At 44.8% G+C, this 20,489-nt stretch overlaps 1 protein-coding gene across 1 annotated transcript in view; it reads left to right on the forward strand.

Annotated features, from left to right (window-relative positions):
- LOC126198829 (myrosinase 1-like) overlaps nt 1–20,489 on the forward strand; it is a 113,118-nt gene that overhangs the window by 74,264 nt on the left and 18,365 nt on the right. The window contains exon 7 of the mRNA XM_049935402.1: nt 1,980–2,127. Within this exon, the coding sequence (XP_049791359.1) occupies nt 1,980–2,127 (148 nt within the window). The remainder of the gene's footprint in view (nt 1–1,979; nt 2,128–20,489) is intronic.

The following is a 20,489-nucleotide window of genomic DNA, read 5'->3' on the forward strand; positions in this document are numbered from 1 at the left end:
ACATGTTCGTTTACAAAACAGTCAACGATTTCATTTCACTGCAGGAACGTTTAGAAAATCCTCACCGTGCCACAGCTTAGCTTATTTCAATCTCTCTCAGGAAGATAGTTTTGCTCGAACTCTTATGTACAACAATTGCCCTCCTACTATATTTATGACAAACAATAAAGCGTTTTCAGTAGATGCCGACGCGGTCAGTCAATGGAAGGGTTTTCCAGGCGTTTATCAGGACCTCGCATTAGGTAGAGTGTACACTGTCCATCCAAGTAACAGTGAATGCTGTTTTACTTGCGCCTTTTACTACACACTGTTCGCAGAGCCACATCTTTCGCATTTCGGAGAACTGAAAATGGCGTTGAACATTCAACGTTTCACGCAGCTTGCAGTGCGCTGCAGCTGCTAGATGACGATCGAAATTGGATCGAAACGCTCCAGGACGCCGTAATCGGTGGAAGTCCAAGTGGATCGCGTCAGTTTCAACAATTTAACAGCCCAATCATGTACGCTGCTCCAAGTACTGTATTTCTATCTAGATTGTTGGGATAATTTGAGGGCTTTATAAATAAAGTGAGCAGTATTTCCTGGTTAGTCTTTTAGCGCGTTGATGCAGATCAGAAGAGATATAGAGCGAGTGTTACGGTCTAACTTTAGAACAATCAAATTAGCCACATATTGAACCTGTCTATCAGTTGCCTCATCTACAGAGAACCACATGTTTGAATCGCCTATATCTTCCCTTATCCTTATGAATGTATTTTCATATAAAGTATCTAAACAGTTCTTTCTCAGTTTGGATTCTGATGTAATGCTGCGGTGACTGTATTTCCCTAGAAAACTTTTAAATTCTTGCACAAACAGTAATTTTGCATTCACATGTGTCTGGTCCAAGCGAACGCGGGAAAAAAGGTGGAATCACTGTTCTCAGAGTGGGCGTAGCAGATAAAAGGTTATTTTGCATACATTGCAGTGAATAACTCTTCCGTCTGTAGAGAAATCAGGAAATTCTTGTATCTACTGACGAATCAGAGACGATTTGGAGCTAACTGCTTCCGGCATGCTTGACTTTCCACACATACACTGTCGCTGTGAAATATTTCACCACATCCAAGCAGCACGCTGACCGACTGAATGAAGACACGGCAGGTGTTTCAGACAGGGCAGAACACAAGGCTCCTCCGTGCCCTGCAAGCCCTTGTGTCGGTTCACAGCGAGCGACAACGCAAATTGGCGTATGCTGTCGTCGTCTGACTCACGACTGGCGTTCACGCATGCGAGCAATCCAGTTATCATTCAGTTACTGTTTTCTACGTAGCCGGGAAGACCAGAAGAGTAGTTTTAGTCATATAAATTTTAATAGACTGGATTTTTAAAAATTAGATACTGTCGGGTTCTAACATGAAATTAGGTATTTTTAGGATTTTTAAAAATGAGTTACAATCAGTTTCTAACATGAAATTGGGTATTTAAGGAACTATAAAATTACAATTTTCGATAAAATATTTGCGTTAATTCTTAGCTGGGAAGACCACGAGAGAATGTTAGACACAAAAATTTTTATTTTATTGGAATTTTAAAATTTAGGTACAATCAGGTACTCACCTGAAATTAGGTATTTTTAGGTGCTATAAAACTAGCGTTTTCGATGATAAGTTGGCGTAATTAGTGTATGTACAACTTCTGTTGTCTTTATTTAATGAGAAACAAAATAGGTTTTTGCCTAAATGGTTCAAATGGCTCTGAGCACTATGCGACTTAACTTCCGAGGTCATCAGTCGCCTAGAACTTAGAACTACGTAAACCTAACTAACCTAAGGACATCACACAGATCCATGCCCGAGGCAGAATTCGAACCTGCGACCGTAGCGGTCGATCGGTTCCAGACTGTAGCGCCTAGAACCGCACAGCCACTCCGGCCGGCTTTTTGCCTAAAATCCGACGACTAATCATTAGTCATCAGTGATAATTTAATCGTGTTTTAGGCCGGGCTGTACGGTCACCCAATCTTCACGTCAGAGGGCGACTACCCAGCTGTCGTGAAGCAGAGGGTGGCGGAGAACAGTCAGGCTGAGGGATACCCCAGGTCCCGCCTCATTGAGTTCACTCCGGAGGAGGTCGAGTACATCAAAGGTGAGCAGTGTGCGCTTTCGCAGCATTCTACGAAACACGTAAGTTACAACGTCCGTGAAAAACGTGAATCACTTTCAACAGCGGACCTATTCCATGTATTGGTAAATGAAGAAAAATTGCTTCTGACACTTCAGTTCTATAAGGTTAATGGGAGTAATAAAACTGTGAAAACAACAATGACAATGTCGTGTTAATAAAAGTGTAATCAACACAACGGAAAAAAAAACTTTTGTCTTCCCAGGAGAAATAACGGTAACATCGTGTGACACGCCTCCAGCCTTGATTATGAACGCAATTCGACGAGCAAAACAGTCCTCAAGTTTGTTCAGGTACACCATAGCCGGCCGGAGCCACTCGTTGGTGATATCAGATCGCATGGAGCTCCAGTTCCAAATGCTGCCAAACATTTGCTATGAGACTAAGACTAGGTGATGAGGTGATTTAAAGCGTCAGTCGGGGTGGAATAGGATGCATGAGTGTTCGCCATACCAGGACGTACTGATGCAGCCATGTAAAATGACTGTTGTCATCCTGGAAGACAAGAGTGTCTATAGCACACTCATCATGAAGATGTCGAAGAAAGGGCAGCATTCCAGTCACCGAGAATATTGAAATCATCCGGGTACGTGTTCACAGCTCCCTTAATGAGTGGGTTATCACGATCCGTCGATGCGATTTCCAAACAGTAGTCAAAACTTCTCACAGTTTGTCCCAGAAATACGTAAAATAGTTTTTGCAGTATTTTTAATAATCATTGCACAGAGGTATTCCTGCTTTAGTGTCAGTGCTATCTTAAAAAAAAACATCTTATCGTTGGAACTGCATAAAACCGGGACAATATCTGCTGAACGTAGGTAACTTACAGGCACTGCTGGCAAAATAAAACTGTCAGGGTGTAAAATCCGATACTATTACTTTAAAATGACCGTAATTTAAAGCTATCGGCTCAGTACTTCACCTTATCTTTCCATTTGAAAAGAAACTGTAAGACTTAGTTGTGGAATGAATCTCGTGCTGGAATGAGACTTGTGCTACACGCACCCACCACTGGACGCTGCACTATACTATTTGCCGTATGACAGTACTGCATAAAGGTTAAGACTTATTCGACGCGAAGTGATAATTAAGGAAATTGTTTCTTACGACAAATTCCGTAATGTGAAAATCTGTTCGTGGCAAAAACAATTTTTTAAATTATTTCGTAAACTTTTCAGTCGGCTGCACGTACTCTTCAACAAATAATCAAATATGAAAGGATAACTACTTCTAGTTAATAATGGTTCATATCCGCATTTGGTCGCGCAAATTACATTCCGGGCTATCTACAGATCACTAAACGGAATTGTAGATATGATCATTCGCGTAAGCCGGCCGCGGTGGTCTCGCGGTTCTAAGCACGCAGTCCGGAACCGTGCGACTGCTACGGTCGCAGGTTCGAATCCTGCCTCGGGCATGGATGTGTGTGATGTCCTTAGGTTAGTTAGGTTTAAGTAGTTCTAAGTTCTAGGGGACTAATGATCACAGCAGTTGAGTCCCATAGTGCTCAGAGCCATTTGAACCATTTGAACCATCATTTACGTAAAGTTCCCCAATGCTTGTCCAGCACCAGGATATCCTCTAATAAGTTTAAATCCACAGAAACGTTGCGTACTAACGTTCATTCCTCAGTTCCGTAATGCACATTAAAATGTTACTTATGGGATGAACCACAAAAAAATGGTTCAAATGGCTCTGAGCACTATGGGACTCAACTGCTGAGGTCATTAGTCCCCTAGAACTTAGAACTACTTAAACCTAACTAACCTAAGGACATCACAAACATCCATGCCCGAGGCAGGATTCGAACCTGCGACCGTAGCGGTGTTGCGGTTCCAGACTGCAGCGCCTTTAACCGCACGGCCACTTCGGCCGGCTGGATGAACCACATATTTTCGTTCATGTTTGTAAACAGCCAGGCTCCCGTGCATACTTTTTTTTCTGTAACTGTATTCTGTGACACCGTAGTAGAGATTTATCGATAATCAGCGATACTGAAATGGCCTGTTCCTGAAACATAATCGAATAGGGACAAATGTTCTCATGTATCTGAAAAGGAGCGCGAGTCAGACTCAGTTACTGTGCCTCTCTTTCCTGGTTTGTCATAGCTTGCAGACATGCTGTGTAAGTTGCGGTACAATGTTTTTGTTTGCTGGTTTTAGAGTAATTAGATGGACCATCTGTTAAGAACTTTTGTAATTATTTTAAATTTATCTGCTCCGATTTCTTTTTTTTTCCAAAGGATTCAGGTGAAGTCGACAGATCGTTGTCAACAGACTTTGTACTTGTCCACAGCAGTCAGCAATCATGAGATATAGTGCGGGACATTAAGCTGAGAATGTGGGACTCACGGGGGGCGTGCCAAAGATATGTGCTTGCAGTCGCACTATCCTCTGTGTCCTCGGTGGCTCAGATGGATTGAGCGTCTGCCATGTAAGCAGGAGATCCCGGGTTTGAGTCCCGGTCAGGGCACACTTTTTCATTTGTCCCCGTTGACGTATATCAACGCCTAAGGGTAATCGTTTCATTGTAATTTCATGAGATAAACGCCCGATCGTTTTACTTTAGCTTGCAATCATTCCATGCAAGAGATGTTACAAGGGATGCGGTGATTCGCCTCCTAATAATTATGCTGCTGGTCTTTATCTCAGACGCTGGTCCCATGTTCAGTAATTCGATGGTTACCTATTTTATAGTGAAGCGTTGATCTTCAAGAAGGTTATAAAAATAAACTAAAACTTAAGCTAAAGTTTGAGGTGCAACGCGTAAATATGACACGGAAACTAAATACACCCTCTATACTGAGGTAACAAAGGGTTCGCAGCGTCACTGTTTCGGTGTATCAGATGTAGGTGACATCCATGACAATGGGTCACTGCATCGTAAGTAACAGGCGAACATAAGATTCCCGCTAGCATGTGCTTGATGTTCAGTGAGGTTCCGTTGCCAATAGTCGGAGGATACTGTAGAAAGGTCGGAATAGTTACTTTAGCGCAGAGTGGACGTCGAGGTCCATCGACTTGTGAGGACTTCTAACTCCCTTTTAAACATCTCGACGGAGAGCAACCTGCGATGTGTGATTCGAACAGACACATTACGAAAATTTTATTGTCAGTTTGATGGGAGAAATTGGGAAACTTACTACGGCAGGAGTACAGCGGTATCGCTTGCTGCTAGATAGATGTGGCACTGGCCATTGCACGATTTTCATGTCTTTTCTTAGTGGTTAGTAACTGAGCGCTTCACGGCGGAACAGTGTGTTGCTCTAGTGCTATCTTATTACAGTTTTAGTCAGCTTTGTCCAGAGAATGTTCACAAACTCCGAGGAAAGTATTGCCAACGTAATGTACTGTATACGTCCACTGTTATGGGACTGATTACTAAATTTGAGAAAACCATTTCGGTTGTGGACAATAAAACCTCGGAGCGTCGTATGCGGAAAAAACGCCATCGTGAGTAATAACATTAATGCAAGCCTGGTGAAACCCATACGCTGAATAACCGAGAAACTAGATATTCCCAGAACCGGCAATTAAACGAATTCTGAAACAAGGTGTGCACCTTTGAACCTACGAAACCCAGCTGACGTAAGAACGGAAGTCAGACGTTGCAAAAACAGACATAATGTCTAATAGGATAGCAGCAATCGGTGATTTTATAGTGTTGCTTATAATCCGTCTTGACTGCAAAATTTTTATTCATATGACCGGTTTTGGTTGATGTGACGCAGCATGTGAAAGTTGCTTGATTTGGATGGGTTACTCCTGTAACCGAAATAACAGATCTGAAGACGGTTCTAGATGAACCGAAACCGGTCATATGAATAAAAATTTTGCAATCGAGACGAATTATAAGTAACACTGGAAGTCAGACGGCCATGAAAAGCGCTGAGCGTTTGCCCGCTGGATGCTTACTAATCAAAGAGCACACAAGAATTTCACCGAGAAAATAATTTTCACTAAGATGCGTTCTTTCTGTAGAGTGGCTTCCCGCAAAAGCGAACTTTCAGCACTTAGGGCCCAAAAAACCCTCGAGTAAGTATGGAAAAACCATTACATCCACGTCGAGCAAGTTCGTAGTGTGAATTTGGGCCGAGGTCTTAATTGGGCCGTCCTTCTTTGAAGATGGTCGCGGATACGCATTGGCAGAGGACGGCGAAAGCCACCGCAATATGTTAAAGGAGTGTGGCGTCTGGTGGACCTTCTGAATGCTGAAGATATCTGAATTCTACAAGATGGCGCGACCTTACACACATCGATTGCGAAAATGGGCTTGTTAGAAGAGAGGTCATTTCTCGCAATGGTGACGTGTAATGGCGACTTGGATCTTGTGATCTGACGCCGTGTCATTTCTTTCTGAGGGAGTATTTTAAATCTGGTGTGTACGCCAGCAAACTACGATCACACTCATAACTCAAGGCGTAATGCAGCCTGTAACTTCAGAACTAATGGTGCAGGTATACTGAAAAGTTGCGCAAGAGAGTATCAAAAGAACGAGAGTGTGCCTGCGGCGTGGTGATGGGCGTCCGAGTAATATCTTATCTCATACGTAATCACAGGTAGCGTATACTGCAATGCTAAGTAAATTGTTACGTAAATTGGAGGTGGAGGGGGAGAAATGGAAGAAAAGGATAGCAACTAGTGATGTCAACTGCACTGGTACGTAATGCGGAATCAGTAGCGACGGGTGAAAATGCGCGCCAGACCAGCTGCAGCACAAGTAGTTATTCAATCTTACACTATATTTCAAGCAATTACAATATTACTCCTTGTATTTTGTTGTCTTGGATAATTTGCGATGCTGTGTGGTAAGATGTTGCATTAAGTCTTCTTTACATTTCGTAACTGCTTTCAGGATGTAACGGACCGAATGTTCCTTGAGCAAAATGACAGCATTTCTTTTCATGTTCGGGTGTGCAACTCTGATTCGATACAACAATATTATAAAAGGTTCAAATGGTTCAAACGGCTCTGAGAACTATGGGACTTAACATCTAAGGTCATCAGTCCCCTAGAACTTAGAGCTATTTAAACCTAACTAACCTAAGGACATCACACAACTATTATGAAAGGGATAGTTGCTACTCACTATACAGGGTGTTACAAAAAGGTACGGACAAACTTTCAGGAAACATTCCTCACACACAAAGAAAGAAAATATGTTATGTGGACATGTGTCGGGAAACGCTTATTTTCCATGTTAGAGCTCATTTTATTATTTCTCTTCAAATCACATTAATAATGGAATGGAAACACACAGCAACAGAACGTACCAGCGTGACTCCAAACACTTTGTTACAGGAAATGTTCAAAATGTCCTCCGATAGCGAGGATACATGCATCCAACCTCCGTCGCATGGAATCCCTGATGCGCTGATGCAGCCCTGGAGAATGGCGTACATCTACATCTACATCCATACTCCTCAAGCCACCTGACGGTGTGTGGCGGAGGGTACCCTGAGTACCTCTATCGGTTCTCCCTTCTATTCCAGTCTCGTATTGTTCGTGGAAAGAAGGATTGTCTGTATGCTTCTGTGTGGGCTCTAATCTCTCTGATTTTATCCTCATGGTCTCTTCGCGAGATATACGTAGCAGGGAGTAATATACTGCTTGACTCCTCGGTGAAGGTATGTTCTCGAAACTTTAACAAAAGCCCGTACCGAGCTACTGAGCGTCTCTCCTGCAGAGTCTTCCACTGGAGTTTATCTATCATCTCCGTAACGCTTTCGCGATTACTAAATGATCCTGTAACGAAGCGCGGTGCTCTCCGTTGGATCTTCTCTATCTCTTCTATCAACCCTATCTGGTACGGATCCCACACTGCTGAGCAGTATTCAAGCAGTGGGCAAACAAGCGTACTGTAACCTACTTCCTTTGTTTTCGGATTGCATTTCCTTAGGATCCTTCCAATGAATCTCAGTCTCGCATCTGCTTTACCGACGATCAACTTTATATGATCATTCCATTTTAAATCACTCCTAATGCGTACTACCAGATAATTTATGGAATTAACTGCTTCCAGTTGCTGACCTGGTATTTTGTAGCTAATTGATAAGGGATCTATCTTTCTATGTATTCGCAGCACATTACACTTGTCTACATTGAGATTCAATTGCCATTCCCTGCACCATGCGTCAATTCGCTGCAGATCCTCCTGCATTTCAGTACAATTTTCCATTGTTACAACCTCTAGATACACCACAGCATCATCTGCAAAAAGCCTCAGTGAACTTCCGATGTCATCCACCAGTTCATTTATGTATATTGTGAACAGCAACGGTCCCATGACACTCCCCTGTGGCACACCTGAAATCACTCTTACTTCGGAAGACTTCTCTCCATTGAGAATGACATGCTGCGTTCTGTTATCTAGGAACTCCTCAATCCAATCACACAATGGGTCTGATAGTCCATATGATCTTACTTTGTTCATTAAACGACTGTGGGGAACTGTATCGAACGCCTTGCGGAAGTCAAGAAACACGGCATCTACCTGTGAACCCGTGTCTATGGCCCTCTGAGTCTCGTGGACGAATTGCGCTAGCTGGGTTTCACACGACCGTCTTTTTCGAAACCCATGCTGATTCCTACACAGTAGATGTCTAGTCTCCAGGAAAGTCATTATACTCGAACATAATACGTGTTCCAAAATTCTACAACTGATCTACGTTAGAGATATAGGTCTATAGTTCTGCACATCTGTTCGACGTCCCCTCTTGAAAACGGGGATGACCTGCGCCCTTTTCCAATCCTTTGGAACGCTACACTCTTCTAGAGACCTACGGTACACCGCTGCAAGGAGGGGGGCAAGTTCCTTCGCGTACTCTGTGTAAAATCGAACTGGTATCCCATTAGGTCCAGCGGCCTTTCCTCTTTTGAGCGATTTTAATTGTTTCTCTATCCCTCTGTCGTCTATTTCGATATCTACCATTTTGTCATCTGTGCGACAATCTAGAGAAGGAACTACAACGCAGTCTTCCTCTGTGAAACAGCTTTGGAAAATAAAGGCCGAAATGCTAAGCCTTTAGTGATCCTCTGTTTCAGTACCATTTTGGTCACAGAGTGTCTGGACATTTTGTTTTGATCCACCTACCGCTTTGACATAAGACCAAAATTTCTTAGGATTTTCTGCCAAGCCAGTACATAGAACTTTACTTTCGAATTCATTGAACACCTCTCGCATAGCCCTCCTCACACTACATTTCGCTTCGCGTAATTTTTGTTTGTCTGCAAGGCTTTGGCTATGTTTATGTTTGCTGTGAAGTTCCCTTTGCTTCCGCAGCAGTTTTCTAACTCGGTTGTTGTACCACGGTGGCTCTTTTCCATCTCTTACGATTTTGCTTGGCACATACTCATCTAACGCATATTGTACGGTGGTTTTGAACTTTGTACACTGATCCTCAACACTATCTGTACTTGAGACAAAACTTTTGTGTTGAGCCGTCAGGTACTCTGTAATCTGCTTTTTGTCACATTTGCTAAACAGAAAAATCTTCCTACCTTTTTTAATATTTCTATTTACGGTTGAAGTCATCGATGCTGTAACCGCTTTATGATCGCTGATTCCCTGTTCTGCGTTAACTGTTTCAAATAGTTCGGGTCTGTTTGTCACCAGAAGGTCTAATATGTTATCGCCACGAGTCGGTTCTCTGTTTAACTGCTCAAGGTAATTTTCAGATAAAGCACTTAAAAAAATTTCACTGGATTCTTTGTCCCTGCCACCCGTTATGAACGTTTGTTTCTCCCAGTCTATATCCGGCAAATTAAAATCTCCACCCAGAACTACAACATGGTGGGGAAATCTACTCGAAATATCTTCCAAATTATCCTTCAGGTGCTCAGCCACAATAGCTGCTGAGCCAGGGGGCTATAGAGACATCCAATTACCATGCTTTAACCGTGTCCTTCACCCAAATCATTTCACATTTCGGATCTCCGTCAATTTCCTTCGATACTATTGCACTTCTTATCGCTATAAGCACGCCTCCCCCTTCACTGTCCAGCCTGTCTCTGCGGTATACATTCCAATCTGAGTTTAGAATTTCATTACTGTTTACGTCTGGTTTCAGCCAACTTTCTGTCCATAGTCCTATATGGGCGTTGTGACCGTTTATTAATGAGAGGAGTGCTGGGACATTTCTATAGACGCTCCTGCAGTTTATTATTAGCACATTAATATTGTTATTCCCTGTTGCATTTTGTCTACTCCTATCTTGCCGCGTCTCAGGAGGCGTCTTGTCGGGCCTAGGGAGGGAAATCTCTAACCTAAAAAACCCCCATGTGTGCATTGTATCACAGCCGTCCACAATACGAGCACGAAGACTCTCTACATTTGGTACCGGGGTTGCGTAGACAAGAGCTTTCAAATGGCCCCATAAATGAAAAGAGGGTTGAGGTCAGGAGAGCGTGGAGGCCATGGAATTGGTCCGCCTCTACCAACCCATCAGTCACCGAATCTGTTGTTGAGAAGCGTACGAACACTTCGACTGAAATGTGTAGGAGCTCCATCGTGTATGAACCACACGTTGTGTCGTACTTGTAAAGGCACATGTTCTAGCAGCACAGGTAGAGTATCCCGTATGAAATCATGATAACGCGCTCCATTGAGCGTAGGTGGAAGAACATGGGGCCCAATCAAGACCATCACCAACAATGCCTGCCCAAACGTTCACAGAAAATCTGTATTGATGGCGTGATTACACAATTGCGTGCGGATTCTCGTCAGCCCACACATGTTGATTGTGAAAATTTACAATTTGATCATGTTGGACTGAAGCCTCATCCGTAAAGAGAACATTTGCACTGAAATGAGGATTGACACATTGTTGGATGAACAAATTCGCAGAAGTGTACCCGCGGACGCCAATCAGCTGCTTATAGTGCCTGCACACGTTGTACATGGTACGGAAACAACTGGTTTTCCCGTAGCACTCTCCATACAGTGACGTGGTCAACGTTACCTTGTACAGCAGTAACTTCTCTGACGCTGACATTAGGGTTATTGTCAACTGCACGAAGAATTGCCTCGTCCATTGCAGGTGTCCTCGTCGTTCTAGGTCTTTCCCAGTCGCGAGTCATAGGCTGGAATGTTCCGTGCTCCCTAAGACGTCGATGAATTGTGTCGAACGTCTTCCTGTCGGGACACCTTCGTTCTGGAAATCTGTCTCGATACAAACGTACCGCGCCACGGCTATTGCCCCGTGCTAATCCATACATCAAATGGGCATCTGCCAACTCTGCATTTGTAAACATTGCACCGACTGCAAAACCACGTTCGTGATGAACACTAACCTGTTGATGCTACGTACTGATGTGCTTGATGCTAGTACTGTAGAGCAAAGAGTCGCATGTCAACACAAGCACCGAAGTCAACATTACCTTCCTTCAATTGGGCCAACTGGCGGTGAGTCGAGGAAGTACAGTGCATACTGACGAAACTAAAATGAGCTCTAACATGGAAATAAAGCGTTTCCGGACACATGCCCACATAACATCTTTTCTTTATTTGTGTATGTGGAATGTTTCCTGAAAGTTTGGCCGCACCTTTTTGTAACACCCTGTATACCGGAGATGTTAAGTCGCAGATAGGCACAACAGAAAGACTGTCAGAAAATGAAATTTCGGCCAACAAGGCCTTCGTCGGAGGCAGAACACACACACACACACACACACACACACACACACACACACACACACAAACGCAACTCAGACACACGTGACCGCAGTCTCTGGCTGCTGTGGTCTCAGCAGCCAGAGACTGCGATCATGTGTGTGTGAGTTGCGTTTGCGTGACGTGTGTATGTACGTTCTGTGTCCGACAAAGGCCTTGTTGTCCGAAAGCTCATTTTCTCGCAGTCTTTTTGTTGTGCCTATCTGCGACTCAGCATCTCCTCTGTTTGCTACCCTTTTCATAATATCGTTGCATTCTGTCCTGGAGTTTACATTGTTGAATTCTATCTGCGTGTAAAAAGTCTGCTGGTGTGATACTGTCTGGTGCTGTCCTGCATATGCAAGCTAATTTTTGTCTAAGCGTTTGCCGGATATCCTTTACTTTAGCGCACACTAATCATAGCTCCTCAGTATCCATTAAGCCACGAGATGCCGACAGCGGAGACTCTGTGAGGTGGATGGCGTGAAGTCTGAGTTGGTAGGCATTTTTCTGATGACAGTCTTGTACCACGTCCCAGGTATTTCAACGACGGAACTGTGTCAAGCAGGACACAGCTAATGGTGTATTCGGATATTACGTGTTTTGTTTTTCCTACTCATCCGCATTAACTGAAATTTTTCTAAATTTACAGCCAGTTGCCATAAATCACACCAATTAGATATTTTGTCTAATTGCCCACCTTCTCCGCCAAATCATTTATGTATATGGAGAACAAAAGCGGTCCTATCACACTTCCTTGGGGCACTTCTGACGATAACTTTGATGAACACTCGCCGTCGAGGACACATACTGACCTCTATAGCTTAAGAAGTCTTGGAGCCACTCACATATCTGTGAACCTATTCCACGTGTTCGTATCTTCTTTAAGCCTGCAATGGGACACTGTGTCAAACATTTTCTGGAAATCTAGAAACATGGAATCTGCTGTTGCCCTTCAGCCATAGTTCGCAGTATATCACGTGAGAAAAGGGAAAACTCTGTTTCATAAGAGGGATCCCTTCTGAAAACAAGCTGATTCATGGACATAAGTTTCTTCGTCTCCAGAAAATTTATAATCGATCTGCGAACGAGTTCAAGGAGCCTGCAGCAAACTGATGTTACGGATATTGGTCTGTAATTTTGCAGGTCCGTTTTTTTACTCTTCTTATGTATATAGGAATCATCCACCCCCTTTTTCCAGTCGCTTGGGACTTGGCGGTGGGCGAGAAATTCGTGATAAATTCGAGCAAGGTAAGGGTACAATGCCGTAGGGCGTTCGTTGAAAAACCGAAATGGAATTCCATGCAGACCTCGTGACATTTTTGTTTTCAAATCTGTCACTTTTTTATCTACGACAGGGATACTTTTTGCTATGTCGTCCACACTGCAGTCTATTCGATGGTCAAACGACGGTTTGCTTGTACATTTCTCCTGCTTGAACGTTTTCTTGAATGTAATATTAAAACTTAGGCTTTCGATTTGCATCTTCAGTTGCTACACCAGACTGGTCAACAAGTGACAAACCTTCGATCCACTTCGCGATTTTACATAGGACCAGAATTTTCTAGGGTTCTCTGCCAGATCTTATGCTAAGATGTGACGGTGATGACTCACTTTTCACAGACTCGCGAATCTCTACTAACTTTTGCTTGTCGTTCTTTTCGCGTTCCCTCTTGAACCGGGAATGCAACAGCTCCTGCACCCTCAGCATTTTCCGAATCTCGTTGTGAAACCATGGTGGGTCTTTTCCGTCCTTTGTCCGCTTACTAGGCAAATAATTCTCCAGACCACGATTTACAAGCTGCTTAAACTTTGTCCATAATTCCTCTACGTCCATTCCACAGGAACCAACTTATGTTAGTTCACTGTCTAATTGAGATGCTGACAATTGCTTATCTGCTCTTTCTAGCAGAAACACTCTCCTAATTTTCTTGACTGATTTATTAAGTTTCGTAACCATAGTTGCTACAATGTCATCACGATCGCTATTCCCTGTTTGTTACTGACATTTTCAATAAAGTCAGGCCTATTTGTATAAGGTATAAGATTTTTCACTGCTTGTGGGCTGCCGAACTAGCTTTTTGTGGAGTGCGTACTGTAAGACCTTCGGTACACACACCATCAGATTATTTGACTCGTCGCTCTAACAAAGTAGGCGAGTGTCAGCATTATGTCTCGTGGTCTTATTGTGGCGTGTTTATCTTCTGCCGTTAGGTCAGACGACACAAATGCCACTTGCACGCTTAGAGTAGCAGATTGACGGTAACCAACTTTAAAAACAACTTGATTAATTTTCACACACATTTATGAAAATAATAACAAGCATAAAAATAACTTAACTTGGTTCTGGATGCTATTTACAATTGACAATCTGAATTTCCTTTGGTCTTGGTACGTTAATCTTGTTCTCACATATCTCTGATACTTGACAAAGTGTCTATACATTTCTCTTCATGGCTATGTACAGGAATATGATAATTTTATTAGGCGCAGACTGAAACTTGACTATAGACTAATGCAGACTAATGCAGACTGGTGCAGATAAATGCAGACTGACTAATCGGAGGTCTGTACACTCGTTATAATACCTCGCGCGTTCAGGTATCACTGCGCGAGTGTGATCCGCGAGGAGAAACGGTTCTACGTTAGCAGCAATCTCATTGGCTGCGTTACATATTAATACGCGGATCGGCGGAAGCAGAATTTGGTCCGTCTCAAAGACAGCGCCATGTCGTAGTGCGGAGACGGACGAGCGCTGCGCCTGTGCTGTTGTGCTTAGCGGGGCGCGCTCTAGTGGGAAAGTTGTGTACGCGCTGACTACGCGGAACTATGTACACAACACTTTTCAAGACAGTTTTCAAAAAACGTGTTCAAAAGTACTTCGCACGACTGCGTGTCTGTACCTCTCCAATGAATCCATAGACATCCCAGTCTATACACGGTAGGTTAAAATCGCCCTCAAATACGAGAGTAAGTCAACTACTATCCGAAATGTAGTTACATTTTTGTTTATTTTGGTAGAACTGTCGTTTTTAGTTGATGACGCATGCTTTGTTTATTTGTTGTTATATCTTTGCAATTTTCAAGCTGCTAGGTTAGTTTCGTTATCGCTGACGTGCTGTTAATCATAGCTGCTCCGCTGTATATTTGCACCAAATAAGAGCAACCTTCAGTGATCCGTTTTTTGTGGTCGGAAGGCGTAACAGGGGCCGAAATTCATCGAAGACTTTCGGTACAGTACGGGAACTGTGTTTTGCCACAACGGAGTGTCTACGAATGGATTGAAAAATTTCGAAATGGCCGCACAAGTGTTACGCACGATGAAGGAGCCAGACGACTGTTTACCGCCACAAATGAAGAAACCATTGAGCGTTCACGTGAAACGATTCTTTTAAGCAGACGATTAACTATTGACGAAGCGGCATATCATCTGCAAATTAGTCACGGTTCTGCCTACGAAATCATCCACAACAGACTTGGGTTTCATAAAGTTTGTACAATATGGCTCCCAAAACAACTCACATAGTTGCATAAACAAAGGCGCTTGCTATGGTAACGAAGGAGAGAAGGGATAGGATCATTACTGGTGACGAAACGTTGATCCCTCATTACGAGCCGGAGAGTAAAAGGCAGTGTATGGAATGGAAACATCCAAATTCGCCGTGTAAGAAAAAGTTCAAGACCCAACCGTCCGCAGGAAAAATGACGCTTAACAGTTTTTTGGGACGCACAAGGTCCAGTACTGGGACATTGTGGAGAAAGGGGCTAAGCAATAAGCAATAAACAGTGTACGTTACAGTGAGCTGCTAAAGCCTGCAATTAGAAGCAAACGCCGAGGATTGCTGTCAAAAGGTGTCGTGTTGTTGCACGACAGTGCCCGTCCGCATACTGCTGCCCACACTGCTGAAAAGCTCCAGAAACTCAAATTTGAAGCAGTGGATCATCCTCCATATAGACCCGATCTTGCCCCCTGTATCACTTGTTTGGTCCACTCAAACAGGCATTAAGGGGCCGTCGATTTGCCTCTGACGAAGCAGTGAAAGAAGCGGTACATTCCTTGCTCACAGCTCAACCGAGAACCTTCTTTTATGGGGGCATCAGGAAGCTTGTACAACGATGGGCCAAGGGCGTTGAAATGCAAGGAGACTATGTCGAAAAATTATGTTCTTGTAAGTTTACTATTTGATTACAATAAAATTTTATAACTACTTTGCAGTTAATAATTGACTTACCCTCGTAGTATTGCATGAGCTGGGTATTTATGAACTGCCACACCAGTCAGCCAGTCACACAGTCAGCCAGTCTTTGAATGACTCTAGAACTGTCCCAGCAGAATGCGGTGCCCGGTAAAAACCTCCAGCAATTAACTGGGTTTCACTTAGCCCAGTTATACGTGACCAGATAACTTCACTGTCACACTCACCGCCGGCCTCCATCAAGACAGTGCTTTTGTCGACAGCAATGGACACTCCCCCTCCTATGACCCCTAATTTGTCTTTCCGATACATGTTCCATGTCTTGCTAAATATCTCAGAGCTTTCCACTTCGTGTATCAGCCAGCTCTCAGTCCCGAGAATAATTTGAGCGTGAGAACATTTCCGGAACGTAGTAAATTCGGGAACTGTTACGAATATTTCGACAATTTACTGATAAAATTTTGACAGATAAAGTGTCTTTATTCTCGAGCATGGTCTGACTTCCCTTGCTGCGTAATGACTTGCAAGTGTTCATCAGAGTTCCTTAGACTATCGCCTAGAGTAAAAAAAAAACCCATGTGCACCTCACAAGTACTCTGCTATCTGAGTAGCTGCTCGTTTTGTGTAGCGCACCCCTAATCTATCAAAGGGAGTTCTACAAATCCTCGCCCGATAATGCAGGTCTAGACCTCTGCAGCCAAGACCATCCAGAGTCGATGGATGCTTTGGCTCCAAACCACAGGATCGCCGCTCTACTCTGCTAACAACGCTCCATTCTGCGAGCTCTGCTTGCACCCTACATGTGAGGCCAGCAGTCTTCACCACTTTCGCCAGTCGCTGTATGAACTGTCGATAGCCCAGGTGTCGTTGGTGCAACGTGAGTCACAAATTGCAGACGACTGCACCCTACGCGCCCGATAGCTGCAGGCGTGATTGCACATCTCGGATGAGCCTCCCCCCCCCCCCCCCCGCCTCACTTTCGGCACACATACCGAGTGCACATTGGCTTTCTTTCCAGCCCTGAACGCTATCTCCCAAAGGGACTCCATAACGCACCTAAAAGTGGAGCTCCCAATAGCTAGTAAATCCCTGCCTGCCCGAACCCTGCTAGAGGAGCAGCTACCTGTCCAATCACATGGTGAATTGGCGAGGTTACCCGTCCACTCTCTACATCGGCCGACCGCATCAAGTGACGCAAATGCGTTACCACCCGCCACTCGTTCTGCTGTGAGGGCAGATCCACCGTGTCGGGTACTTTATGATGTGCCTCGGCAGCAGAGTCCACGAGCGAAACAAACTACAGCTTTGTGCCCCTGCAATGTGCTAGATTATCTGCCACCGCTACGTCCCAAGGCAGCAGTCTGAAGGTGGCCGACCGTAGCCAAATGAGCATTCAGCAGTTCGTGAACTGCGGCGAGTTCCTCATGGGTCTGCGCACAGCTTTGATACATCCTACCCATCATAGAAAGACTAACTGAAGAAGTAAACTATAAAATCCGACAGAATGCTAGACATGCAACTTGCTCCCCTTGTGATGTAACAGCAGTTGACGCTGATGCACAATCAGCTATGTAGCTGGCTGTTGATAAGAAATTAAAACTGCACTAGAGACTGCCTGGATTTACATGCATACGTGCCCAAAGCAATAGACACTACGCCGACTACAGCTGTTACGAAATCCGTGAAATGTATCCACAGCTGCGAATACGAACAACTGGCTGTACTCATAGACTCATTACGTAATTCCCATGCAGGGGAGGACATTTTAATTGAAAATCACTGCTTGGTAACAGCGGGTAGATACGATATTGCAGTGCCTGTGTTGCTAAGAAGAACGCTGCAGTGTTCCTTCCAACACGCATACATGTCAAAAGGAACGGGCTCTGCGGCGACTACAGCCGGTATGAAACCCATGAAACGTATTCGCAGTTACCAATACGAATAACTGTGAGCTGTATAAGGCAATAATGACAATGAATATTTTGCTGGATCGAGACTCGAACTGTATTTCCTGCTTTATATGGGCGGTCATCTTATCCGCTTTTCTTAAATTTCTTTTATTTTTGTTGTAATGGAAAAGAAAAGGGAGGTCCACACTCCGATTGAAAAAAAGCAAGCAGTCACTCCACTAGTAGTTGCAACTAGGACCCTCGTGTTTGCCTGGCCATCGCAGCGTGTCTTCTCACATCTTTTGTTGGGTACCGTTGTTTGTTCCAAATTCATCTGCATTTCAACACGTTCATCGTCTCTCGCAATGAATGATCCAGCTGCATGGCAGATTGTGTAGTGCACTCCAGAGGTAGTTCTTAACAATGGTACAATGCCGTTCCTCCATATAGTTCCAGAAATCGAGTACATCCTTTGGGCCATCACTGAATAAGTAATGGACTGCATGGCCTCGAACCAACGTGACGGCGTCGCTCCTGGTTCTCAGATAGTATGTATGGATGAACAAGACTTTGTGTGGTGACATGTGTCAGTGTTACCGTCAGTAGGAAAGCCAACACTGGTTTGACGAAGCACAGCCTCTGCTCAGATAAGGCGGCATCCGACTGTGTCAGTCACATTGCACTGCACACCGTTGGGGGATTCTGCCATGTGGTTTTTATGTACCTGTACCTGTGTGATGTGTTTCATGTTGACTGTCACGTATCAATTGGATCGGACATTAGAGCCGAGTAAGGCTGTGTGAACTGTCCGCCACACGATACGCCATTGCACGATGGGGTGTATCGTTTCCACCACATTCGGATTCCGTATGCATTGCATGACGCAGTAGATCTCCATCGGCGTCGCCAAAGCTAGGCACTACAGTCGAACCGCGCGACCGCTACGGTCGCAGGTTCGAATCCTGCATCGGGTATGTATGTGTCTGATGTCCTTAGTTTAGTTAGGTTTAAGTAGTTCTGAGTTATAGGGGACTGATGACCTCAGAAGTTAAGTCCCATAGTGCTCAGAGCCATTTGAACCATTTTCGCAGGAAGCGCCTATAATTTCGGGTCGTCGTACGGCGTTTATCGTTCATCTAAACCCAAGCACCTCATCTGGTCGCTGATACGTAAGGGGGTGACACTGTCGGGTGGTAATCCCGTCCAGATTCGCATGGCTAGTGACTTTCGACGTTAAATAGAACACCAGGGGCAGCCCCGTATGTTGTCATCCATTCCATGGCGTCCCTCATATCATCACCGCTGCAAAGTACCAACATCAAGTCGTTCACATATGCGGTGCATCGGAACGTCGCAGCATCGAACATCCTTCCAGCCAGTAGGCCGCGTAAGGATTCTACGGCCAACGCGTATAATATCGTCGATAATGGGCAGCTTAGGCGCAACAAGTGGCGAATCTGGATGGCTGCAGTTAAATGTCCGTTAACGAGCACCTTTGATGACGCATTGCATAGTAGGCGCACACCACTTCGATAAAGCAGTGTGGCTGCCCATGCTCCAGAGAACTGCAGTCAAGAATGAGTGGTCAACTCGGTCAGATGCTTGACTTAAGTCGCCAGTGGTGTCAGCTCCCTGCATCGGCATAGCTGCACGTATGTTGTGTAGACCCCCCCCCCCCCCCCCCCCCCGCGCCCACCTCACCTCCAACGATGCTTGATCCTGCGAAATTACATACTGTATTGCACTCCTAAAACGCTTAACAGTTAACCTGGTGAAAATTTTCATGTAACTCTTCAGCAGCGTAAAGCGCCGGTAACCGTGAATACGGGACTGTCCTTCGGTTTATAAACAGGCGCTATTACACCTTCTAAGAATTTTAGAGGAAGTGGTACATCTGTAGACATCAATTCTTGGCAAATCTCTGTCCAGCATGGCACCAACAGCTGCTTGAAGGCCCAATAAAACTGCAACGGGAGGCCGTCTGGTCCCGAGCTCTCGTTGGCAGCTCCTATGGCGATGGCAGCAGGCACCCCGCTTTCAGACACGTCCCCAATCAAGCTGCTTCCAGTGCGTATGGTATGGGGGTGTGGATCAACCCTGAGACGTCTGTAACGACCGCCGGATCTGGTTTACCACGCCGAATACAGTTGAGCATAATCACCATGAAAAGCCTTGGCTACCTGCCATTGTTCGTTGAGACGTTACCACCCTCCGTGTCGATAGCGTGCTCCAGGGCCCGTCGCGACCTTTTCTGCTCCGTGTGTATTTGGTACACACTGTGGGCAAGCGCTCGTGTGCACGCGCGCGTCCTCTGAGCCTTCCGCAACGTTGTCACTTTCCTGTTCCGTTGTGCAGAGGAGGCAATCTTCGGAAGGTGCGTGCCACCGCCTTTTGCGAGGCGATCGCTGTTTACAGACATGAGTTCTCGTGGATGACCATTGATGTTAAGTCCCATAGTGCTCAGAGCCATTCTCGTGTCAGGGTATGGGTGCTGATCGGTCGCCATCGCTCCCTCACTAAGGACGGCCGAGACCGGCGCGAACCTGTTGTCGACGTCCATCGTTTTCTTGAAGTTCGCCCGTTGACGGCGGTT

Source organism: Schistocerca nitens, chromosome 8 (genome assembly GCF_023898315.1).
Source record: "Schistocerca nitens isolate TAMUIC-IGC-003100 chromosome 8, iqSchNite1.1, whole genome shotgun sequence".
Lineage (NCBI taxonomy): Eukaryota > Metazoa > Arthropoda > Insecta > Orthoptera > Acrididae > Schistocerca > Schistocerca nitens.